Below are 26,392 nucleotides of genomic sequence, written 5' to 3'. Positions count from 1 at the left end.
ACATTTAAAGTAATTGTTGATAGATACGTAGTTATTGCCATTTTATTCTTCATATTTTTAAAATCATTCTTCTTCTTCTTTTTCTTCTTCTTCTTCTTCTTCTTCTTCTTCTTCTTCTTCTTCTTCTTCTTCTTCTTCTTCTTCTTCTTCTTCCTCGTCTTCATCTTCTTCTTTTTCTCTAGAAGTTCCTATAACATTTCTTGTAATGCTGTTTCAATGGTTATGAACTCCTTTAACTTTTTCTTACCTGGGAAGCTCTTTATTTGTCCTTTGATTCTAAATGATAGCTTTGCTGGGTAATCTTGGTTGTAGGTCCTTGCTTTGCACCACTTTGAATATCTCCTACCACTCCCTGCTGGCCTGCAAAATTTCTGTTGCGAAATCAGCTGACAATCTTTTGGGCTCTCCCTTGTAGTTAACTAACGGCTTTTCTCTTGTTGCTTTTAGGATTATCTCTTTATCTTTAACCTTTGGCATTTTAATTATGATGTGTCTTGGTGTGGCCTCTTTAGATTTATATTGTTTGGGATTCTCTGTTCTTTCTGGGCTTGTATGTATATTTCCTTCGTCAGGTTAGGGAAGTTTTCTGTCATTATTTTTTCAAATAGGTTTTCAATTCCTTGCTCTCTCTCTTCTCCTTCTGGTACCTCTATGATGCAAATGTTGGAACATTTGATGTTGTCCCAGATGCCCCTTAAACTATCCTCATTTTTTGGTATTATTCTTTCTCTTTGCTGTTCTGATTGGGTGTTTTCTGCTACCTTATTTTCTGAATTGCTATTTTGATCCTCTATTTCTTCTCATCTACTGTTGATTCCCTCTAATGTATTCTTCAGTTATAGTATTCCTTATTTCTGACTGGTTCTTTTTATGTTTCTTATCTCTATGTTTGTGTTTCCTATCTCCTTGTTGACATTCTCCCTGAGATCACTGAGCATCCTTATAACCAGTGTTTTGAACTCTGCATCTGATAGATTGCTTGATCCATTTTGTTTAGTTCTTTTAATGGAGTTTTGTTCTGTGCTTTTATTCAGGATGTTTCTTTGTCTCCCCATTTTGGCTGCCTCCCTGTGTTTGTTTCTATGTATTAGGTAGGGTTGCTGTGCCTCCTATTCTTAGTAGAATGACTGTATGTAGTAGGTGTGCTGTGGGGCTCAATGGCAAATTGTCCCTGTTCACCTGTTCCAGGTGCTCCAAGTGAGTCTTTTGTGGGGGTTGTGTGTGGCCTTCTCTTATAGTTAAGCTTGGTTGCTGTTTACAAGTCAGTGGGAGGGATTCACCCTCAAGCTGATTGGTTTTGAGGACTGGTCACAACTACAGTGGAGCAGCTGCTGTGCAGGGGCTGACCCTACAGAGCCAGGATTCACTTTAACAGGGCTCTGGTGGCTACCCATTCTGCCCTTTGGGTGTGTCGTCCTAAGAGATGTACACGTGATACTCTGGCTTGGTCTGAAACTGGCTACTGGGCATGCCAGTCCTGGGGACTCCTGAGAGGGGCCCCACCACAGGCCAGGTTTGACAGCAAGCCAAGTTTAGCTACAGCCTGTGCCCGGCCTGAGGCCACATGGCATGAGCCACAAAGCAATCTACAAATGGCCACCACCTGTGCTGCGCTTGGAGATGCCTCTAGAGGCCAAGCCATGATCTGAGGCTGGCTGCCTCTAGTTCTGGGCTTGGAGCTGCTCGGCAAGATGTATGGGACAGGCTGAAGGCAGATGCTGCTTGTTTGGGTTTTGTGAACCTTTGAGAAATTTTAGGAAAGTTCACAGCATGAGCCAAGACAGGATATTTTCATGGACAAACCACTGGAAGTAGCTAGAGTAGGCCCGCAAGTTGGTTGAGACGTGGTCTCAGGAAATCACCAGGGCAGGATAGAGGAACAGTGTTAATCATGTTGATGGAGACTCAGAAATGACACCTACCCACATCTGCATGCAGGGAGGGGAGAAGCCTCAACATAGAAACAATGGATTTTGCCAGCACTTCTGTCTTGGAGAAAGTTGCCCCTCCAGCCCTTGCTCTGAAGTCTGAGAACTCAGTTCTTCCCAGTATGTCCCTGGCACCTTTCAAGCTGCTCCCCTAGTGCTGAGTGAGTCTACCATTGAGTAAGTCTGTGCACAGACCCTTTAAGAGGGTCACCTGGGACTCTAGCCTCCCTCTATCTCACCTAGCTGCAATCTCCACTGGTTTTCACAGCCAGGAGTTATGGGGACTTCTCTTCCCAACACTGGAACCGTGGGCTAAGGAGACTGGTGTGTGGCTAAAACCCCTCACCACAGTAAGGGGGAACGCCACAGCTGAGATATTCCTCCCAATTTTTAATGGTCACACGTGAGTGTGGGACCAGCCCATTCTCTGTCTCTGCTTTTCCTTCCAGGCTCAAGGTGGCTTCCTCAATATAAATCCTTAGTTATGCGACTTCTGTTCAGCTAGACTTCATGCAATTCTCAATGATGGTTGTTCTATAGTTTAGTTGTAATTTTGATATGGTCGTGAGAAGAGCATTTACCTACTCCACCATATTGACTGGAAATCCCTTTCTTTGTATTATTGATGTCACAGTTTACCTCTTTTATATTGTTTGTTCATTAGCAAATTATATTAGCTGTAGTTATTTTTAATACTTCCTTTCTTTACCCTTTATATTATAGTTAAGTGGTTAACACACCAGCTTGTTGCAGAATTAACGTTTTGTAAATCTGAGTGTATATTTACCTTTAGCAGTGTGCTTATACTTTTGTATGTTTTCATGTAGCTGATGAGCATCTTTTTATTTCAGCTTGAACTCTTTTCAGCATTTCTTGTAAGTCAGGTCTAGTGGTGATGAACTGCCTCAGATTTGTTTGTCTGAGAAGATTTTCCATACTGTATATGATTTCACTTACTTCAAGTTTGTTAATGTTTGTTCATGGGCCAAGATATGGCCTGTCTTGGTAATGTTTCATTGGCACTTGAATACATGTTCTGTGGTTGTTAGTAAGACTATTCTATAAATGTCATTTAGGTCCTGTTGGTTGATTTTCTTGAGATATTCTTTATCCTTACTTATTTTTCTGTCCAGTTATTATATCAATTGCTGAAAGTGGGGTGTTGAAATTTTCAATTACAATTGAAAATTTGTCTTCATTAAAAAAAAAGCAAATGTTCTGCTGTTAAATGCACACATATTTAGGATCATGATGTTGTTATGGTGCATTCATCAGTTTTTCATTATGTATTGTCTGTCTTTGTCTCTTGCAATTACCTTTATTCTGAAATATGCTTTACTTGCTATTAATATAGCTACTCCTGCTTTTTAAAAATTAATGTTTCCATGTATATGTAATGAATACCTGACTCTATTTTTTGGAGTTTTAATTCTTACAAGCTCTTTATCCATACTACTTCCCTTTCTTGTTTTGCTCCATATATGGGCAAGCTGATAACAAAGCCCTGACACTCTCTCATTTGGTTCCAGTTAGGAGTTCAAATCATGGAATCCTTACTCGACATGTGAAGGAAATTTTATGTCCCTGTACCCACAGTGAAAACCAAGCCAGTCTCCTATCTTTCTCTCTTCGCCATTTTCAGATATTCTTGAGAGCCTGCTCTGTCTTCCCAAAAAGTCTGAGTAATAAACATTATCATACCTTCTTGGTGCATGTATGATGTCATCACTCTTCACATCTGCACAAATTTTGAGTGAGGCGGGCTTAATGGGATGGTGCCATCCTGTTCTCGGGGGGTGACCGCCAACAGTATATGCCATTTTAGCTTACTTATATCATTATATTTCACACGAGTTTCTTATAGGCAGCATATACTTGGGTCTTTTTAAAAAACTTATTCTGCCAATTTCAACTTCTACTTGGTTAATTGATTAATTAATTTAGACAACATTTAAGTAGTTATTGATATTTAGGGCTTACATATGCCATTTGTTTCTGCTTGCTTCCCCTGTTTCTCCTTCATTTGTTTCTCTCTGTCTTTTAGACTCTGTGAGTTATTAAAACATTCTATTGTTTTGAACATATCATTTTGTAGTTTTCTTAGCAGTTGCTCTGGATGTTACAATATACATAAATATTTTATGTACTGGCATCGACATTTTGTCACCTTAAGAAAAATGTGGAAACCTTACTTAGGTCCCCTTTCCTCCCCACTTTTGAAATAACTTTGTCTTGTGTACCACATCAGATAATTTATAACTTTTGTTTCAACCATCAAATGAATTTTCAAAACTCATGAGGATAGTCTATTTTATTGTTGCTCTCTTCATTGTTTTTTTTCCTTCCTAATGTTCTAACATTCCTTCTTTCATCATTTTTTTTTGTTCCAAGAATTTCCTTTAACCATTTAATCTAGTTTATTTTTTATTTATTTTTAAATAATTATACAATATTATATTAGTTTCAGGTGTATAACATAGTGGTTAGACATTTATATAACTTATAAAGTGACCACCCTGATAAATCTAGGACCCAAGTGATACCACACATATTTATTATAATATTATTGTCTATGTTCTGTATGCTATACACTTTAACCATTCTTTAAGGCTAGGTTGACTAGCAACAAATTCTAATTTTCCTCCATTTGAGAATGTGTTGATTTTTCCTTCTGACAGATACTTTCCCCAGATATATGGTTTCCTATTGACAGTTCTTTTATCACTTAAAAGATGTGACAGTTTCTGGCTTTCGATGTTTCTGATGAGAAATCTATGATTCAAATTGATATTTCCATATATGCAGTACATCCTTTATCAATTATTGCTTTCATGATCTTTTTTCTTCATCTTTAGTTTTCAGAAATTTAATTTTTAACTATGTAAATGTGAATTTCTTTGGGTTTCTCCTATTTGGTGTTTGCTCAGTTTCTTGAAACTGTTGTTTTATGCTTTTCACTAAATTTGGGAGTTGATCAGCCATCATTTTTTCAAATATTTTTTCAGTCCTCCTATCTCTCTCCTCCCTTTCTGGGATCTGATGATACAAACATTTGCTATTTTGTTAATGTCCCTGGATGTGGGGTGGGGGAGCGTCTCTTTAAAAAAAAAATCTATTTTTTTCTATTGTTTTAATTTGGTAAAGTGTATTGATCTATCCGCATGTTCACTGATTCTATCTTCTGTCACTTCGATTCTATTATTGAGCCCATTAGATAAGATTTTTATTTGTTATTATATTTTTTTCAGTTATATAATTTCCCTTTGGTTCTTTTTAAAAATAAATTCTATGTTTTGGTGAGGTATTCTATTTTTCATTCTTTTCAAGATAAATTGTATTCATTTGTTGAAGCACTTTTATGATAGCTATTGAAAAGTCTTTGCCAGATAATTCCAATCTAATTTATCTCTGTGTTGGCATGAATCAATTGTCTATTATCATTTAAGATAACAGTTTTCTGTTTCTTTGTATGATGGGTAACTTTTAATTGAAAACTGGACATTTTGGGTATTATGTTATGAGTCCCTGAATCCTATTTGAAGCTTCAATTTCAGTAGGCAATCACCTTGTCTAAGTTTATCATTCAGGTCCCTGGTCTACTGTTGTCAGTTGAGCTTCCATGTCTGCTTTCTGCACCATGGTGTCTACCTGACCTTCTGTCTGGCATGCTTCTCCCTCTTCCTGACTTGTCCACCTATAAAATTCCTCTTCATTTGATACAGGAGGACACAAATGTCACCTCCAGGAAGGTGCAACACCCCCTAACAGTTGATCACTATCTCCTTGAGCTCCTTCCTTAACCATGCTTTCATAGCTGCACTTTTCATAATGAAATATATTTGTTTAGTTTTCTCCCTGTTTAGTCAGTGAGCTCTGAGAGTGGTTCCTAGTGAAAATCCTACTGATTTTTAAGACCTGACCATGGGCAATTACAAAGTCTTTACTTGACAGGCCTCAAAAGAAAAAGCTGCCTGCCCCACACTAGCCTTGCTGCACAACCAATGCCTTCAGTATATAGAGGAGTTGTAGTCAACGACTCTCATGCCTTTGCCAGTTCATGCTCTTATACATACCATGTTTCCCCCAAAATAAGACCTACCCTGAAAATAAGCCCCAGTTAAGATCTCAGCCAGACGGATGCATTTAGGATGTCATGAGGATGTTCCAGAAGATGACATGACTGTATTTAAATAAACGTAGATTGTTTTACATGAAAAAAATAAGACTTCCCCTGAAAATAAGCCCTAAAGGAGCAACAATTAATGAAAGACCCAGTCTTTTTGAGGTGAAAACACATATTTGAATTCCTAGCCAGGTGCCTTCATTCTCAGGTCTCTGTCTGAGGCCTGGGGCAGAGTCTTCTTCAGGTGCCACAGTCAAGGCCTCCTTATCAGGAAGAAGAGGGGGAAGCATTGAAGGCATCATTCCCCACTCTGACTCAGGACGCTGTAACTTTCCACAATTAGCCCTTTCCCTCGCCCACTTCCCAACCTCAGAGTCTGTGAAACTATCGAAGTCTTTTGTGCAGAGCACTCTCAATAGTGACACAACCCCCTTCTCTGCACAGATATGCTTGACCTTAGACTAGCATGCCAATTCATGGGGGAAATGGAGGAGGGAGGAGTCATCATGTGAATGTATTAGGACAGTAAATGATGAAAGGCTTCACAGCTATTTGATTTGGGCTCGTTGTTGCTTTAATTAGCTGATCTAACAGCTGGCAGTTTGGGTCTCTCTTTCCCAGCTCAGCTCCTGAAAAGTTCCTCATTAGAAGGAGCTCTGTCTTATTCATATCATATCTAGTATTCAGGAATACGCAGGTATATAGCAGTTGTTAAATGCATGTTAACTGAACAAAGACCATTGGAAGGGCTTACAGCAGTGTTATAAGTGTGTATGTGTCTGTGAGAGAAAATGAGTGAGAGAGGGAGTGTGGGATGTTTATTTCTATGAGCTTTATGAATCTGGCTCAGAACTTCTATGGCCTTGGAACGTGATCTTTGCTTTCATCCCTTTCCTGTTTTCTCCCCAGGGTTGGGCTCAGCTCCTCTGGTTTCTATCATGGGATATGTTGATGGAGGCATCCAGCTGCTCTGCAATTCCTCAGGCTGGTTTCACCAGCCCACAGTGAAGTGGAAAGGCCCACAACGACATGATTTGCCCTCAGACTCAAAGGTGAATGCAGACAGACATGGCCTGTTTGATGTGGAGACTTCCCTTATAGTCCAAGAGAATGCTGGGAGCATATCATGTTCTGTCCAGTACCCTGACCAGAGCCGAGAGGTGGAATCCAGCATATTGATAAGGGGTGAGTGGGAAAGAGGAGGAACGGGGGGAGGGGTTCATATTTGTGTAGCCCAGAGGGAGAAAACCAGGCTCTATCATAGGGTTGATGTGTAGTATTATGCAATTTTAATGGTTAGTTTTGAAAGTCTAAGGTCTATGAGATATTAAGGTAATAGCATAAAATTTGATTAGGTGGAAACAATTATTTACAATCACAATTGTTTACAAGTGTGATCATCTTCATGATGCAACCTCCAAAATCAACTCACACACAATTTAAGAAAGCTAATTTGAGGAATGAGGGGGAAAAATGTTTGCTCATTAAAGAAAAATACTTGTAAATAAATACTAAAACATTACTCTGTGAAACAGAATAGAATAAAAAGCGGATAATTTCAGGAAGGATTTAAAAATAATAGGATAATAAATGTAAACCCAAATATGTCAGTAATCACAATCAATGTAAAAGGAGTTAATCTGTAAAAGGAGTTAAAGAATGTCAGACTGGATTTTTAAAAATCTCAATAGTTACAATTCTTAGAGAAAAGTATACTACATATGAGCTAGTCATTGAAACATTTTTAAAATAGAAAAAGCATAACAGACAAATGTTAACCAAAGGAGTACCATTATAGATATATTAGTCAAGAAAAAAGTCTTAAGAAAAAAAACATTATTAGGATAGTTATTTCAGAACATAATATGTTTATTCACTAGAAAACTGAAAATATATAAATACGTATGCACCTTATCGTATATCTCAACATACATAAAGCAAATATTAATAAAAATATAGGGATAAATTAAAATACTGTGAGTTCTAAAATTGATTAAATAAGTAAACATAATTAGTAAGATTATAAAAGATTTTATATGCAAATTAACCGTCCTGCTCTAACAGACATTCTTAAAAGACTTCACCCACAAAAAATCATTGTTTTGAAGCACACATGCAATAGTTACAAGCTTTCACCAGGTACGTATACATAAATTTGGAATCGACATGTCTAGTTCTAAGAAAACTCTATTGAGATTTTCAATAGAATTATATTGAATATATATATCAATTATGGAATAAAGACGTGTTTATAATATTTCCTCTTGTTATCTGTAAGAAGTTACATTGTTCTGTTTAGTTTAATTGTTCTTAGTGTCTTTTAATCAAGTTTTATATATCTCATAAAATGTTTGCAAACTCTTATGAAGATGTATAAAATAGAAGTGACATTGCATGTAACAGCATGTGAAGGAAAGTCCATTCAAATAAATGATGCTGGTACAGTTGTTATTTGTTTAGAAGAAAATAAAATTGAACCTGTACCTCATTTTATATAGAAAAATAAAATCCAGATGGAGCAAGAATTATGAAAAAGTGCAATGCTTTAAATATGTAGAAGAAATGATAGAAAACCATCTTTTTAATCTTGGGGTATGAGTTGATCCCTTAAACGAGAATCAAACTGCTTTTACTGTTCAGGAGTCACTGAGGGTTCTGTGGAACTATTTTTCAGAGGAAATTTTCCAGCCTGTAACCTGGCACATGAGATCCATTTTACTGGGAGTACTCTTCTCTGTTCTGTGTGTTGGTGTCATTGGCCTGACAATTTACTTCCACAAATTAAAGGGTAAGTGACAGAGAGAAGCAGGGGCCCAACACTTATTCATGCATCCAGCAGGGCTAGGATCAGATATGCTCCTACACACCTCCTGGGTCTGGGAATCCTGCCCCAGCTTCCAGGGTCCCATCACCTGGGCCACAGCAACCATAGTCCACCCCAAGCCAGAATGGCCAGAAATGGCTCCCTTAGGAAATGACAGCCCCACCAGGCCCATCTTCCTCACAAAGGGCCCAGAATTAGGGGAACAATGATTTTCACTACCTGTAGGACTCATATAAATCTCTAACATGACCAAGACTCCAGTAAAAAAAAAAACTTTCAGTGTACTTAAAAAGATTTCACAGAAGAAGAAGTAAAGACAACAAAATAAATAATATTCAGATTCAATAGGAGATTTTACCCCAAGAACTAGTTTTTTCCTCCTTGGAGATGATACTGACTCTTGAGAACGTGTGCCGTGATCCCATCTTCACTCCAGCTTCTCTTGCATCTCACCTTCCCTTCTCCCTGATAACTTCTATCTCCACCACCACAGGATCCCATTGTCAGCCCCTCCCTTCAGCATGAATATTCCTGATCTCTTCTTTTACCCCAGATAGAGACACTCACCAGAGGGGTGTGGGGATGGGGGCACAAAAGGAGAGTTCTGGAAGAGACCATGTCATTCACCTGCAGTTCATCCCCCTGACAAATGAGCCAGGGCTGTGTTTGTACCTTAGACACTGCTGTGTCCACCACTGGATATTCTGTTTCTGTTTCAGGGAAACTCCAGGCAGAATTGGGTAAGTGTCTTGTCATGTTCTGAGCCTTCCCCACCTTTCCCCTGGGTCCCTCCTGTTCCACAGTTTGAGCCACCTGGGGGTTGTCTTGGCTCCAGACTGGATGGGAAGGAGGGGCAGGCCAGTGAGGGCAGCTGGTTCAACCTCCCCCCTCCCTCCACATCCATTGACTAATGAACTGATCCTCAGAAAGGTAGGGGATTAGGATGGGCATTGGGATCCTGAAACCCACTAAAATAGTCTACAGGTTTTGTTTATTGGTGCATTCTGTGGGGAAAAGAACCATAGATTTCATGAGCTCTCTGAGGGTATAAAACTGGAATGGTGAAGAGCGTGTGGGGCATCTCCAAAAGTCTCCTGCCTGGCTTGATACTCTGAGACAAGCATTAAAGGCTTGTATCAGGCCAGAATATTCTGTTTTTTGTCATGGAAAGACCAGGAAATTGGGTAAGAGTGTTGTAGACCTTTCCTTTCACACCTCACCTACACCCCTGTTCTGTGATTTCAGCCTCTTGTGTGTTTTTGGTTTTTCAGACTGGAGAAAGAAGCATGGAGTGGCAGGTGAGAGAAGCTATTCCCTCTACCCCCATTATATCTCCTTACATGTCCCTAGTTTTTGAATCTTGAGACCCAGAGGCCATGGGTCTCTACAGAGACAAGCTTGTGATGGGGACCCAGAAACTGTCTGCAGAGGCTGGTTGAGGTGCATTTGTAGGGAACCCCATGGCCGTCAGCAGATCTCTGGTGGACCCATGAGACCCACAAAGGTTAACCGCCCTGGTCTCCTGTCTCCCTGCCTCCTGCTCTCCATGTGAACACTGACCCTCCTTCTCTGTCTGCTTGTTTTCAGAATTGAGAGAGGCCCGGAACCACGCAGGTACCAATGCCTGAGGGGTGACAGTGGGACAGAGCCGCGGGTGGGCATGGGAGAGGGAGACGACCAGAGACAGATAAGGAAGAACAGGAACAATGAGACACACTGGACCGTAGATTATAAATCTGTAAGGCCCAATCCACCCCAGGGGGCAGGTGCCCCAGACTCATTCCTTGACTCAGGACTAGGAGGGGAAAGGGCAGGGGGCTGGGTCAGCTAGGGTAGGGGCTAAGCTCCAGGGGCCAAGGGCACTAATGACTGTCCAAGAGGATAGACTGAGGGGAAAAGGGGTGAAGTTGGGCAGGACTCAGAATGGAAGGGAGAGGTTAGAGGGGATGATCCAGGTCTCACAAAGTCAGACAGTGGACGCACATGGAGGTACAGTAGTAGGGCTGGGGTGATATACAGGTCCCAGGACCTCACAGTTGGGCATCTCCAGGCATTGGTGAGGCCCCAAAGCCCCACAGAAGATGAGGGAGGTGCGAGAGCTGTGTCTGATGGAGTCTCTGGCTGTGGGACCTCTCCTGATCCCACACCAAGCAGTAGGAGGGGGTGACCTCTGCATCAAGCCCAGGTTCCTCCTCAGTAACTCATGCTCTCTCTCCTTGTGACATGCCAGTGGACGTGACTCTGGACCCAGAGACGGCTCACATCCAGCTCTGCATTTCTGATCTGAAAACCGTGTGCTATAAGAACATTTGGCAGAAGTTACCCTATTCGGACAAGAGATTTACAAGGAAGTGTGTGGTGGCATTTCAAGGATTCCAGGCAGGAAAACATTACTGGGAAATAGAAGTGGGGCACAATGTAATGTGGTATGTGGGAGTGTGCCAGGATGACGTGGACAGGAAGGTGACACATGTGACTTTGTCTCCCAACAATGGGTACTGGGTGTTCGGACGGGAGAGAGAAAATCAGTATCTCACATATAAAACCAATAAAGTTAACATTTATCTGAGAATATGCCCTACACGAGTGGGGGTCTTCCTAGACTACGAGGGCGGGGTCATCTCCTTCTTCAATGTAAATGATCAGTCCCTCATTGACACCCTGACACATCAGTTTGAAGGGTTATTGAGGCCCTACATTGAGCATTATGTGAGTGATGAGAAAAATGTGACTCCCATAGTGATCTGCCCAGTGTCCCAGGGATCAGAAGAAGACGCACCTTCTGACACAGACAACCTGGAGTCCAACCCACAGGTGACCACACCCTTCCTGCCCAGAGGGAATCACACCTCACACTCTCCCTCAGGACACTGAGCTTCCTCTCAGGCCCCAGAGCCCTGCAGCAGACAGCAGCACGGCTTCCAGATGAGGCGGCTGGCCCATCCATGTGGGGTTAGGGGTCATGGCTGCCCTGAGGCACGGAGGGAAGAAGGCTGATAGTGCATTTGGGTTTGCACCAACTCTACAGCCAAAGGACCTTGACAAGTAACAAGCTTTCGGGCTCCTCACCTATAAAACAGAGACAGGAATTCCTACCTCAGTGTTGAGAGAAGACCAGAGACAGTGATTGTGAATCATGCTGCCTCTTGTTGATGGCCTGGCATCAGCCGACAATGTGTTCTTTACATTAAACTTTTCCAACATGATCTCTGGTTATTTATTCTATATTAATTCATTTTTCTCTATTACAAATCACCCATGGAATAGTTATTCACCTTTCTGTGCCAAACCCAAAGAATTGATGAGGAGATAGGATTTCCCAATTTATTCTATAATGCCAACCTGATATCAAAACCAGACTAACATATTAAAATAATATAAAAGAAAACTACCAATTCTTATCCTTCAAGAACATAGTTGCTTTTTTTTTTTCAGTTTCAGGTGCACAAGACAAAGCAAAACTTAGACGTTTATCATTTATATCCCTCACACTGTGTGAACCCCTCCCCCCATCCACTATCCCTCTGTACGTTTCCCAAATTAATTTTCAAAACCCCGTGGCCATCTTGTGGTTACCGACTATTTTCTAAACCCCTCACCTTCCCCCTTATCCCCACCCCCCCATCTAGCAACCCTCAGTTTTTCCTCCATGTTTCCAAAACTGTCTCTGATTAGTTCATTCACTTATTCTTTTCTTTAGATTCCGCATATAAGTGAGATCATATGGTATTTGTCTTTCTCTGTCTGACTTATTTCACTTAACATAATGTTGTCTAGGTCCATCCATGTTGTTGCAAATGGTAAGATTTCTTTCTTCTTTGTGGCTACGTAAAACTCCATTGTATAAATGTACCATTATTTTTGACAGCTTCAATATAATGTGCCTTGGAGAAGGCCTGTTCAGATTGGTAATTAGATGTTCTATTTGCTTCTTGGATTCAAGGATCCAGTTCTTTCCACATATTTGGGAAGTTCTCGTTGACTATTTGTTTGAATATATTCCCTGTTCCCTTCTCCCTCTCTTCTTCTTCTGGTATATCTATTATTCTTATGTTGCTCTTCCTGATGGAATCAGAAGGTTCTTGTAGAGTCCTTTCATTTCTTTTAACTCTCAAGTCTCTCTCTTCTTCCACCTGTGTCATTTCCAGATTTCTATCTTCAATATCACTAATTCTTTCCTCCATCTGGTCTGCTATATTACCTAAGCTGGCTATTTCATTCTTCATTTCTTTTATTGAGTTCTTCATTTCCAGAATTTCAATTTGGTTCTTTTTTAAAATTTCAATTTTTTGGTAAAATATTCATTTGTTCATTTATTTTGTTTCTGAGTTCATTAAACTGCATTTCTGTGTTTTCTTGCATCTGGTTGATTTTTGTCAGAACTGCAATCTTGAATTCTCTGTCATTTAAGTCATATATTTCCATGTCTTTAAGTTCATTTTCTGGAGACTTTTCATTTTCTTTCTGAGCTGCCTTGTTACCTTGGTTATTCATGGCAGTTAATGAATTACTATTTGTCTTCCTGGGCATCTACAGGAGTGGGTTCTGTAGTAGGCTGATATGAAGAGGTCTTTTTTTTCTTTCCAGTAGGTGTTGCTGGAATGTTTTGTTTTCTCTCCCACTGCAGCCTTTTATTTTATCTCATTCTGTAATGTTTTATTTTCTCTTGCGCTGTTCTGGCTTCTCACGTGATGATGAGTTTCCTGGAAGGTGGGCTTCTCCTCTGTGAACAAGTTGCCTAGGTCTCAGGGCATAGCTCCCATGATAGGATGTGGTGGGAGATAGAGTTCTAAGCTTCTGAATCCCCAGTGCTGCCGCTGCAGCTTGATGCAGAGCCTGAGTGTCCCAGCAGCTCTGGTGGCCCCCAGGGGATCTTCCCAGAAAGGTGGGAGTGGGGAGGGCTGTGAAAAGTAGCTGATACATTTGTGGCTCCAAGCAATGGCGACTTCCTGAGCACAGCTGTCTCATCCCTACAGTTCTTCCCCTATCGCTGGAGTTAGTCACTCTGTATGCCTGTGGCTACCGACTGTCTCTCCAGTTCTCAGCACTGTAGATAGTCTGTTCTTTAATCTAACACTGTTACCGTTTCTTCTGGAGCCCGCTTCTAACACTGGGGTGAGCTCTGAGAGAGTGGGAGTGCGAGTCGGCCAGGCTTCATGTCTTCCTTTTTCTGTTTTATGTATGGTTGTGAGGGCTTAAACCACAGTCCTCACTCTTCTGTATTTGGTCTTTGCTCTGAGGTCACTGCCCCAAATACTGGGTTCAGCCGTGTTATGTGCTCAGGCAGGACTGTGAGCAAAGGGAGTGCGCGTGCAGCCTGAATTCTTCCCTCTCCTGAGACTGCAGTGAGTTCCGTGACCCAAGTCTCACATCTCTGCACTTTCTCCTTCCCTCCTCCCCTGCTCGCCTGATTTGCCCACCTGGAGATGAGTCGATGCTTGGATCTCTCAGATGTGCTTGTGTGTTGCTTAGGTTATCCTTTGTTGAATTATAGCTGTTCAATTTGTTGTAACTTCCAGGGTAGATTTCAAGAAGCACTTCTCATGCCACCATTTTTGTGATGTCTCTCTTAGTATCTTAACAAAATATTATATGTCTGACAAAATGTTTGCAAACTAATTTGAAAATATATAAAATAGAAATAACATTGCATGTAATAGCATGGGAAGGAAAGTCTATTCAAATAGAATAGGGCAGCACAGTTGTTAACTGTTCAGAAGAAAATAAAATTGAACTTCTACCTCACTTTATATACAAAAATAAAATCCAGATGGAGCAAGAATTATGAAGAAGTACAACGCTTTAAGCATGTAGAAGAAATGAGATAAAAATGCCCTTTCAATCTTGTGGTATGAGATGATCTCTTAAATGGTGATGGAAGGAGAACTGACTCTGGGTGGTGAACACACAATGGGATTTATAGATGATGTAATACAGAATTGTACACCTGAAATCTATGTAATTTTACTAACAATTGTCACCCCAATAAATTTAAAAAATAAATTATATATAAAAAAAGAAATACAAGTGAAGACAATAAAATAAAATAATATTCACTTTCAATAAGAGTTTTTACCCCAAGAACTAGTTTTTTCCTCCTTGGAGATGATACTGCCCCTTGAGAATGTGTGCCATGATCCCACCTTCACTCCAGGTTCTCTTCTGTCTCATCATCCCTTCTCCCTGACAATCTCCAGCTCCACCTCCAGAGGACCCCAGATGTCAACCCCTCCCTTTGGCATGAATGTTCCTGACCTCTTATTTTACCCCAGATAGAGATGCTCACTAAAGGGGGTTGGGGGTTGGGGCACAAAACGAGAGTTCTAAAAGAGCCCCCATTATTCTGAGCAATGAGCCAGGGCTATGTTTGTACCTCACACACTCCTCTGTCCACCATTGGATATTCTGTTTCTGTTTCAGGGAAAATCTGGGCAGAATTGGGTAAGTGACTTGTCATGTCTGAGCCTGCCCCACAGTTCTCCTGGGTCCCTCCTGTTCCAGAGTTTGAGCCACCTGGGGGCTGTCTTTGCTCCAGACTGGACGGGAAGGATATGCAGGCCAATGAGGGCAGCTGGTTCAACCCCACATCCATTTACTACTGAACTGATCCTTAGACAGGTAGGGGGATTAGGATGGACACTGGGATCCTGAAAACCCCTAAAATTGTCTGCACATTTGCATATTGGTACATTCTGTGGGGAGAGGAACCATAGATTTCATGACCTCTCTGAGGGTGTGGACCAAGAATGGGGAAGAGCCTGGAGGGCATCTCCCTCAAACTCCAGTCTGGCTTGTTAGTTTAAGATAAGAATTCAAGGCTTATATCAGCCCAGAATATTCTGCTTTTTGTGTCATGGAAAGACCAAAAAACTGGACAAAAGTGTTGTAGAGCTTTCCTGTCACACTCTCCCTTGGGCCCTTGTTCTGTGATTTCAGCCTCTTCCTTGTTTTTGGTTTTCAGACTGGAGAAGGAAGCATGGAGTGGCAGGTGAGAGAAACTATTCTCTCCACCCCTATTATCTTTCCTTACAAGTCCCTAGTTTACAAATCTTGAGACCCTGAGTCTATGGGTCTCTGCAGAGACAAGCTGGTGATGGGGACCCTGAAATTGTCTGCAGATGCCGGGGGACATGTGTTTGCAAAGAGCCCCATGGCTTCAGCAGATCTGGTGGACCCAAGACACCCACAAAGGTTAACCACCCTGGTCTCCTGTCTCTCTGTCCGCTGCTCTCCATGTGAGCACTGACCCTCCTGCTCTGTCTGCTTGTTTTCAGCACTGAGAGAGGCCTGGAAACATGCAGATACTAATGCCTGAGGGGGTGACAGTGGGATAGAGTCTTGGGCGGGCATGGGAGAGGGAGCCAACCAGAGACAGACAACGGGAAACAGGAACACAGAGACATTATGGACTGCAAGTTATAAATCTTTTTTTTTTTGGGGGGGGAAGGGGAACAGGACTTTTTTATTTTATTGGGGAACAGTGAGTACTTCAGGCCTTTTTTCCAAGTCAAGTTGTTGTCCTTTCAGTCTTAGTTGTGGAGGGCGCAGCTCAGCAACAGGTCCAGTTTCCGTTTTCTAGTTGCAGGGGGTGCAGCCCACCATCCCTTGCGGGAGTCAAGGAATCGAACTGGCAACCCTGTGTTTGAGAGCCCACTGGCCCATGTGGGAATCGAACCGGCAGCCTTCGGAGTTAGGAGCATGGAGCTCTAACCGCCTGAGCCACCGGGCCAGCCCCCAGATTATAAATCTTTGAGTCCTGGATCCTCCCCAGGGGCAGCTGACCCAGGACTAGGAAGGGAGAGGACAGGGGGTTGGATCAGCAAGAGTAGGGATCAGTGGCTAAGCTTTAGGGAATTGAGGGCATTAGTGACTGGCCAACAGGATAGACTGAGGGGAAATGAGGCAAAGTTGGACAGGACTCAAAGGGAGGAAGCTGGCTACTGGGGATAATCGAAATCTAACAAAGTCAAACAGTGGACCCACATGGAGGTACAGTGGTAGGGCTGGGGTGATATACAGGAGTTAAGACCTCACAGTTGGGCATCTCCAGGCATTGGTGAGGCCATAGGGCCACACTGGAGATGAGGGAGGGGCAGGGGGCTGTGTCTGATGGAGCCTCTGGCCCTGGGACCTCACCGGATCCCACCCTGAGCCAGTGCAGTGCAAGGGAGTGACCTCTGCATCCAGCTCAGGTCCCTTCTCAGTGACTCATGCTCTCTCTCCCCCACCACACCCCAGTGGAGGTGACTCTGCACCCAGAGACAGCTCACCCCCAGCTCTACGTTTCTGATCTGAAAACTGTGTGCTATAGGAACATTCACCAGAAGGCGGCCTACTCAGACAAGAGATTTACAAGGAAGTGTATGGTGGCTTCTCAGGGATTCCAAGCAAGAAAACATTACTGGGAGATGGATGTAGGACACAATATAATGTGGTGTGTGGGAGTGTGCCAGGACGACATGGACAAGAAGGTGGAATATGAGACTCTGTCTCCCAACAATGTGTACTGGGTGCTCAGATTGAAAAGACAATATCAGTATTTCACACTTAACCCCCATAGAATTAACCTCTCTCTAAGAATACCCCCTACCCGAGTAGGGGTCTTCCTAGACTATGAGGGTGGGACCATCTCCTTTCTCAACATAAATGATCAGTCCTTCATTTACAACCTGACACATCAGTTTGGAGGGTTACTGAGGCCCTACATCCAGCATTATGAGAGCAATTAGGAAAATGTGACTCCCATAGTGATCTTCCCCTTGACCCAGGGATCAGAAGAAGCACCTCCTGACACAGACAATCTGGAGCCTTCCCCACAGGTGACCACACCCTTCCTGTCCAGGGTGGTGCCAGAGGGAATCACACCTCACACTCTCCCTCAGGACAGGGATCATCCTCTCAGGCCCCAGAGCCCTGCAGCAGACAGCAGCACGGCTTCCAGAGGAGGCGGGCTGTCCCATATATGTGGGGTCAGGGGTCATGGCTGCCCTGAGGCACGGAGGGAAGAAGACTGATAGTGCATTTGGGTTTGCAGCAACTCTGCAGCCAAAGAACCTTGACAAGTAACAAGCTTTCGGGCTCCTCACCTATAAAACAGAGACAGGAATTACCATCTCAGGATTGAGTGAAGACCAGAGACAGTGATTTTGAATCATGATGCCTCTTGTCGGTGGCCTGGCATCAGTGGACGATGTCTTCTTATATTAAACTTTTCCAACATGATCTTTACTTATTCCATATTAATTCATTTTTCTCTATTGCAAATCACCCATGGCGTAGTTATTCATCTTTCTGTGCTTTCTGTGCCAAGCCCAAAGAATTGACGAGGAGGGAAGATTTCCCAATTTTTTCTATAAAGCCAAAATGACCCTGATACCAAAACCAAACAAAGATATTAGAAAAATATAAAAGAAAACTAGCAATTCTTATCCTTCTAGAACATAGATGCAAAACTTTAAATAAAATTTTAGCAAATTGAATTGAACAACAGATTGCAAGTATAATACATTACTGCCAATTGTGTGTCTCCCAGTAATGAACAATTGTTTTAATATTCAAACAACGAGCAGTGTAATTCACCACATTAAGAAACTAAAAGATAAAACAATATGATCATCTCAATAGATGCAGCAAAAGAACGTTTGACATATTCAGCATCAATTACTAATAAATCTTTCAGCAAATAACATGTAGAGATGGCTAGTAAGCCCACATAAAGATTCTCTACATCCTTGGACAGTAAGAAAATGCAAATTAAAACCACAATGACAATAATGAATGTCAACTATAATTATATAGATAGATAGATAGATAGATAGATAGATAGATAGATAGATAGATAGATAGATAGATATGGTTACAAGAAGCGGATACAGCATTAGGAATAGAGACAGAGGAAATGTAATGGTTGTGTGCGATGTCAGAGGGATAGTGGATGGGGGAGGGGCGTTGTCACTGTATGAGGTATATAAATGATAAATGTCTAACTATTACATTGTTTTGTGGAACCGAAACTAATAAAAAAATTATATAAATTAAAAAAAAAAAAACAGAAACAAACAAGAAAAAAACCACAATGAAACAATTACCACAATTAGTGTGAAAATAAAAAGACTGATCAGACCAAGTGTTGACGAGGCTGTGGAGGGACTGAAAGTCTGGTGGTGAGGAGATAAAATGGTACAGTCACTTCAGAAAACAACTTGGCACTTTCTTTAAAATGTAAACAATCCCTTACCATGTGATTCTGCTGGTTCATGCTTAGTATTTTGTCAAAGACAAAAGGAAATACATTGCTCTACAAATTTGTACATGAATGTTCAGAGAAGCTTTGTTTGTAGTAACCAAAAGTTGTAAGTGATTCAGGTGCTATCAATGGATGAATAAATGAACAGATTGTGGTACATCCATGCAATGAAATACTACTCGGCAATAAAAAATATGAAATGTTGACACACACACACACACAACAAGGATGAATCCAAAACAATTATTCCAAGTGAAAGGAGACAAACGAATTAAAAAAAATTAGGAAGAGTGCATACTGTGTGACAACACTTACATAAAAGTCTAGAAAGTGCAAATGGATCCCCACTGGCAGAAAGCACATCAGTGGTTGCTAGGAGGGGACATAGGATAGAAGGGATTACAAATGGGAACAAGGATGCTCTTAGGGTGCAGAAATGCTCACTGTCTTCTTCGTGGTGATGGTTTCATGGGTAAACACACAAATCAAAACATGGTTAAACACTTTACATATGTACAGTTTATTTTATATCAATTATGCCTCAATAAGCCTGTTTTCAAAAATAAATATGTCAACATCAACAGCAAAAGAGAAACATGATTCATGTTAGGGGTAGTATTTCCTGAACCACATCTTTAGGTACCATCTTTACTCTTTCAAAAAATAGACTTTACTTTAAACTGAGTGTAAAATACACAACAAAACGAAATGTGAAGTACAGCTTCCGTATATCCCTCTCATCCCGCAGCACACACAAACATGCCCAGCCTCCTCCAGCATCAACACCCCCACCAGACAGGTACGTTTGTTACAACTGATGAACCTGCATTGACACGTCATTATCACCCCAAGGCCATAGTTTACATTACTGTTCACTCTTGGTGTTGTACATGCTATGGGTTTGGACAAATGAATAATGACATGTGTCCATCATTTTAGTGCCGTAGAGAATACATAGTTTCATTGCCCTAAAAATAACTTGAGTTCCGTCAATTCGTCCTCTCTCATTCCTTCTCGCTCCCAAACCCTGAGAACCATAACACTTTTTACTGTCTTTATAGTTTTATCTTTCCCATAAACTCATATAATTGGAATCATACAGTATGTAGCCTTCTCAAACTGGCTTCACTCACTTACCAATATTCACTTAAGGTTCCTCTGTATGTTTTTTGTGACTTGATAGCTTATTTTCTTTAATACTGAATAATGTTCCTTTGTATGGATTTACTTCAGCTTGTCTAACCATTCATCTCATGAAAGACATCTTGTTTGCTTCCAAGTTTTGACAATCATGAGCAAAGGTGCTACAGGCATTCCTGTGCAGCTTTTCGTGTGAACGTGAGGTTTCAACTCATTTGGGCAAATACTGAAGAGGACAATTGTTGGATTGTGTGGAAAAAGTATGATTAGTTTTGTAACAAGCTGCTCAACTGTCTTCCAAAATGGCTGTACCAGGAACGTTTCTGTTATGCCACATCTTTGCCACAATTTATTGTTGTATGTGTTTTGAACTTTAGCTTAAATGTGGTATTTTTATCCACATTTTATTCTAAACATTTCCTAAACTTTATTGTGATTTATTTTTGCACCCATGAATTATTTAACATTGTGTCATTAACAACTTCTAAATAATAGGGTTTCCTAAGACTTAAAATTGCTTTTTCATATTAACTTTATTATGATTAGAAAATTTCTTTTTTTTCTGGATGGCATTTGTGGAAACTTGCATTAAGGTCAGTAAGTGATCACTTTGTGAATTTCCCTGGGCTTGAAAAGGTTGCACAATCTCTATTTGTTGGTGCCTTGGCTTAGTGTGTAAATGAAAGACTGAGTGAGAGGTTGTCGTGCGGGAGACCCTGCTCGCTGTGCCATTTGTCGTGCAGGGCGGCCTGCGGGGTCTCTGGTCCCACTCCCCACATAAGATCTCAGGATACGGTGAGGCCAACAAGGAACACCCACGGAGCAATAGGTAGGGGAGCCATACCACCACGGTCTCACTGGAGGCTGGGCCCACCGGATGCCGACCTACCGTCCGCTTTTCCGCCAACCGACCGACCGACGACTCTTCTCCACTCTCTCGACTGTTCTTCTCTCTCGGCTCTCCTCTTCCGCTCTCCTCGGCCCTCCTCTTCCGCTCTCTTCAGCTCTGCTCGGCTCTGCTCAGCTCCTCGGCAATCCTCGGCAATTCTTCGTAGCCGCAACAGTTATACCAGCGGCCAGTCGGCAAACCGGCCACAGCCGACGGCCAATCAGCCACAGCCGATGGCCATTCACCACCCGAGCCAGCACCCCTCCACGTGAGGCCGAGAGCCTGTAAACTACTTTCTGGGGCTCTGTCCCCACACTCCACCCCTACAGGGTCTTGCCTCACAATCTACGCGACAAGCATCTTCCACGAGGGTCCCTGTGCCATATTAGCCTACTGGCACCTACGGACGAAAAGAAACGGTAGTCTTAGGAACCAACAATGGCAAATCCCTTCCATCTGGGAGGATACATGCTAGCTTTTTGTCCTGGGAAAGGAGGGTCGCTGCCACTGGTACCTTTCCCGGTTTGTGGTACCAGACCTTTATGGCAGTACTTGGGGTCCCTTGCATAGTTTCAACATGTAACAGAACAGGGGACCCCATAATAGGCCATAGTGAGAGCACATAGGTTCCCCGCAAAATCATCCCGGTATCGGGACCTCTGTATACTACAGTCACTTGCGGTGGCCACTCAGCCACCACCCCTGGCGTCACTTGCAAATCATGAGTCAAACCGGCCCCCCATGGGGCTATCAGACCCAACCACCGACAGTGGGGGCTTTTGACCTGCCAGGGCCAAGTCCATTGCTGCCATTCCCCTGCTTTCAAGCATGTGGGTGCTGGCAGCAAAATGTTCCCATTTCTGCCGTAGCCTGGCTTTAACTGTCTCACTAGTGGCAACTTGTAATTGAATGGGAGCGGCCGTTCGACGTAGCAGAGCTTCTACTGGTGCAGGCCCTCCCTTCCGTGGTCTCTCATTCAGGACTCTCAAGACATCCCATAGACGAGAGGCCCAGTCACGCATCGTGGGAGGGTGTTTTGACACCCGGAGACCTTGCTTCAAAAGGCCATTATAGCGTTCAATCATGCCAGCTGCTTGTGGATTGTACGGGGTGTGAAACAACCATTGCACGTCCATCCTGGCAGCCCAGCGCTGCACTTCTTGCCCCGTAAAATGGGTACCCCTGTCACTTTCAATGACTTGGGGGCACCCATAGAGGGTGCACAGCCGTGTAAGGGCGACCACTGTATGCCGCTGATCCGCAGCCGGACAGGGCCAAGCAAACATCAACCCCGTAGCAGTGTCCACTGTGGGCCTTAGGCAGGGGTCCAATGTAATCCACTTGCCAGCGAGTGAGGGGCACTCTCCCACGCGTAATCTGCTGTGTCTCCCAGGGGAGCCTCCGCCTTTGGGGGCTGTCCTGGGCACAGACGGCACAGTCATAGCAGGCATCTGCTATTTCCTGCCATTTCAAAGGCAGGCCCCAGCGTCTGTGCACCTGCCTCATGGTTCGGCTTCCAGCGTGCTGCAATTTCCTATGCAGCCAGTGGGCCACATCAGTGGCAGGAGCCCGCTCTAACCATCGTACCCATGCTAGGGTGTCTGCTTCATCATTACCTGGGGACACTAAGGGGGAGTGACCTGTGACATGCATTAAGGTCACCTCCTTTCTCTGCCCTAGGTCCCAGAGGTCCTGCCACATGGCTTGACCCCACAGTGGACGGTGTCCCACCAACCAGTTTTGGTGTTTCCATGTAGGGAGCCACAACGTTAGGCCCCGGAACACCGCCCAGCTGTCAGTGCAAATAACTAGGGGCCCAGGCTTGTGGCTGATTATCATCCACACAGCCCGTAATTCAGCCCACTGGCTACTCTGGCCCGTCCCAGTATCAAACCAAATGGTGTCTGTTTTGGGCTGCACACCAATAGCCGTCCAAACAGCTGCAGCCCCTCCGCTAGAACCATTGGTAAACCAGGCATCCTCAGGTACTGGGGACTGTCCTTCTTTGTAGGGCGAGGGCTCCAAGTCCTCCCCTCTAGGCAGAGCACTTGGCTCAGCCTGGGCTATAAGCTCCACAGGCCCCAGGACCTGTTGTAGCTCTGTGCTCAAAGGGCTTGAACTAAGGGTGCTACGTTGCTCCAAGTAGGCACCCCACTTGGCGAGGGTGGTGGTCTGTGCCACCCCCGTTTTGGGTCCCTGGGTCCATGTACGGACCCACCCCTGGACAGGATACGTTGTTCGAACCAACACGCGTGCTGTTCCTGGGATGGCTTCTGTGGCCACTAGGGCTGCATACACAGCAGCCAGCTGTTTCTCTATTAGAGAGTAGCGAACCTCCGCTCCTTTCCATAATTGGGACCAAAATCCCACTGGCAACTGGAGACGCTCCTGCCGTTGCCAGAGGCCCCATCCGTACCCCTCTTGGGTTACGTGAACATCAAGTTCAAATGGGCGGCCGGGGTCCACTACTTGCAGAGCCTGTGCCTGCTGCACTGCCCATTTCATGGCAACGAAGGCTTGCTCTATAGCCTCAGTCCAATCCCATGAGGCCCCCTTTTTTATCATATTGTACAAGGGCCTTGCCATTTGTGCTAAATGGGGTACAAACACCCGCCAATATCCTAGCAGTCCCAAATACGTCTGCAGTTGAGAGACCTTGGTCGGCCGGGGAAAGGCTTGTATTTTGTCAATGATTGCCTCAGGTATAACCTTTGTCTTACCCGACCACACAACACCCAAAAACTTGACGGATAAGCCAGGGCCTTGGACCTTTTCCTCATTCACTGCCCAGCCACGTGACTTCAGGTGGCGGAGAAGAGAGGGAGCTGCTTGCTCTAAATCAGAAAGAGAATCTGAGGTTAACAGAATGTCATCAACATAATGAAACAAGGCCACAGAGGATGGGTGATCCCACTGTGCCAAATACTGGGCCACAAGCCCGTGGCAGATAGTGGGGCTGTGCAAGTATCCTTGCGGAAGGACTTGAAAAGTCCACTGCCGCCCATCCCACGTAAAAGCAAACTGCTCTTGACACTCGGGTGCAATGTCAATGGAGAAAAAAGCATTGGCCAAGTCCACTACATAGTGATATGTCCCCAGGCGGACAGTCAGACGATCCATTAAATCATGAATTGAAGGCACTGCAGCATGCAAGGGTGGCGTCACCTTATTTAACTCCCTATAGTCCACAGTCATTCGCCAGGTCCCATCTGGCTTCTTGACAGGCCATACTGGGGAGTTAAAGGGACTGTGCGTTGGCCTCACTATATGTGCCTTTTCCAATTCCAATATTGTACGACCAATCTCCTCCTGTCCTCCTGGCAGGCAGTACTGTCGCACTGTAACCACGCGCCAGGGCTGTGGCAACACTTGAGGAGGGTGGTGAGCATGCCCGCGTGTCACCGCTTTCACCACCCGGATCCGGAGACGGAACTCTCCTACCGACATCTGTAAGCTGAGGCCATGTAGCACGTCCACCCCTAGAATATATTCCGGAACGGGGGAGACATAAACCTTGTAGGTACGAGGAGGGAGCCTTCCTATACCCAGTGGTAAGGAAACGGCTTTCACAGTCACAGTTTTTCCCCAATAACCATCTATGCAGACTGCTGGTCCAGGGAACAGTTCTGGATTCCCATAAACGAGACTGCAGTTGGCGCCAGTGTCAATTAGAGCCAAAACCCTCTGTACATTCGAAGGGGACCAATGTATGGACAATTCCACGTGGGGCCTCAGGTCCCTGCTCGTCCCCTCTGACCGGGTACCTTGGCCCCACCCCTAATCAAGCTGTAAGGGGTCAGCCTCAAGCGGCTGCATGAAGTCCTGGAGGGACATGGGTCGCGCTTTCCCAGACTCCTCTTTTATGCTTCTCCGGAATTGTTGTTCCGGACGCAACTGTTTCCAAAGTTCAAGCAGGAGTGCATTGGGTTGTCGGTCTATTTTCTTCCTATCGACCCCTGCTGCCATGAGATCACGCCACATCTGTGCGCGTGTTACTCTCTGAGGCCCACGACCTCGCCCCTTTACCTTTGGTTTGGGCTTCCAGGTTTCAACTGTGCGGACCTCCTGTCTTAACTTCCTTCGCCTCCGGCTTTCAACATCCCCTAGGGTGGCCATGGCAGTTGTAACTTCATGGATCCGCCACCCTACATACGGTGTAAGAATAGCAACCAAGGATCCAAAAGCACTCGCAGGTGCAGTATCCAAAACCAGATCTCTCATGCTGGCAGTAAAAAGCTCGTCATCTGGGCCCTACATGTTGAGGTTAAAAATAGCATGTCTCATACCCATTTCACGGATTATTTGCGTAAGTTCTGTATATGACTGCCATTGACTCACAGTGTCTGGCAGCTCGCCAGCCTGTTCCCATACGGTGCGTACCGCAGCAGTGAGCCACGCCATTAGAGAATGGTTGCCCTGGTTGTTGGCCAATCTATGGCAGTTTTGTAACCTTTGTTGCAGGGACGGATGCACTGTCACGAAGGCTAGCTTTTCCATCTCACCTGGGGAGCAGAGAATGCTGTCTGCTCCCTCATTCCATAAACGTAATAGCCAAGCCGAGATTGGCTCTCCAGGGCACTGTCTGTACTACCTCTCTAGCTCCTGCAACTCAGTGGGAGTGTAGGTTGTGAACTCAGTCACAGCTGGGTTGCCGGCAGCAATGCCCCCAGGGCCCAAAGATTGCTCACGTTTTACCTTTTGCTTTAAGATTGGCCGGGCTTGGGGGTGGGAGCTACATTGTCTCCACTTGCTTCCTCCGCCTCTGCCTCAGAGTCTCCACCTTGGGGCCCCTGTTCTAACAGGTGGACCCGGGCTTCCAGCGCTTCCAACCGAGACACCTGGTTCGGCACCCGGGCCATTTCATTAAGCCCATTTTCCGTGTTGAGACTCAAGGCCTTGAGGAACATCCAGCCCACGCCGCCGGCTGTAGCCTTCTCCTCCTCCGGCAACCGCTCAGCCAGAGCCTGCAGGGCCCTCTCCACACTGGCCGGAGAGCTGTCCTTGTCCTCCCACCCCTCCTTGGGGGTCCAACTCCTGAGAACAGTGGCCACCGGACACCATACACTGTGTGGGGGCCACACGTCCTCCTGCCCAGAGTCAGATGCCATTCCTACCTGGCCGGAATCTTGCTCACCGTGCCAGGTGTCTGAGTGGGTGGAGGCCTCGGTGTAAGATGTCCACAACTCCCAGAGCTTAAGGCCGCAGCAGATCACCAAAATGAACGCAATGCCGTCCATGGCCA

At 44.2% G+C, this 26,392-nt stretch overlaps 2 protein-coding genes and 1 pseudogene across 2 annotated transcripts in view; 2 read left to right on the top strand and 1 right to left on the bottom strand.

Annotated features, from left to right (window-relative positions):
- LOC109439777 (butyrophilin-like protein 3) overlaps positions 1-11,749 on the top strand; it is a 56,224-nt gene extending 44,475 nt beyond the window's left edge. The window contains exons 5-10 of the mRNA XM_074313376.2: positions 6,961-7,236; positions 8,726-8,839; positions 9,595-9,615; positions 10,147-10,173; positions 10,463-10,489; positions 11,106-11,749. Coding sequence (XP_074169477.2) covers positions 6,961-7,236; positions 8,726-8,839; positions 9,595-9,615; positions 10,147-10,173; positions 10,463-10,489; positions 11,106-11,749 — 1,109 coding nt within the window. The remainder of the gene's footprint in view (positions 1-6,960; positions 7,237-8,725; positions 8,840-9,594; positions 9,616-10,146; positions 10,174-10,462; positions 10,490-11,105) is intronic.
- LOC141567351 (butyrophilin-like protein 9) overlaps positions 1-26,392 on the bottom strand; it is a 390,425-nt gene that overhangs the window by 85,766 nt on the left and 278,267 nt on the right. The window lies entirely within an intron of this gene.
- LOC141567195 (butyrophilin-like protein 8) lies at positions 11,838-17,889 on the top strand (annotated as a pseudogene).

This window comes from Rhinolophus sinicus, chromosome 5, assembly GCF_057876585.1.
Source record: "Rhinolophus sinicus isolate RSI-liver-muscle chromosome 5, RSI-T2T, whole genome shotgun sequence".
Taxonomy (NCBI): Eukaryota; Metazoa; Chordata; class Mammalia; order Chiroptera; family Rhinolophidae; genus Rhinolophus; species Rhinolophus sinicus.
The sequence above is the reverse complement of the archived record's forward strand: the minus strand, read 5'-3'. Positions and strand labels throughout refer to the sequence as shown.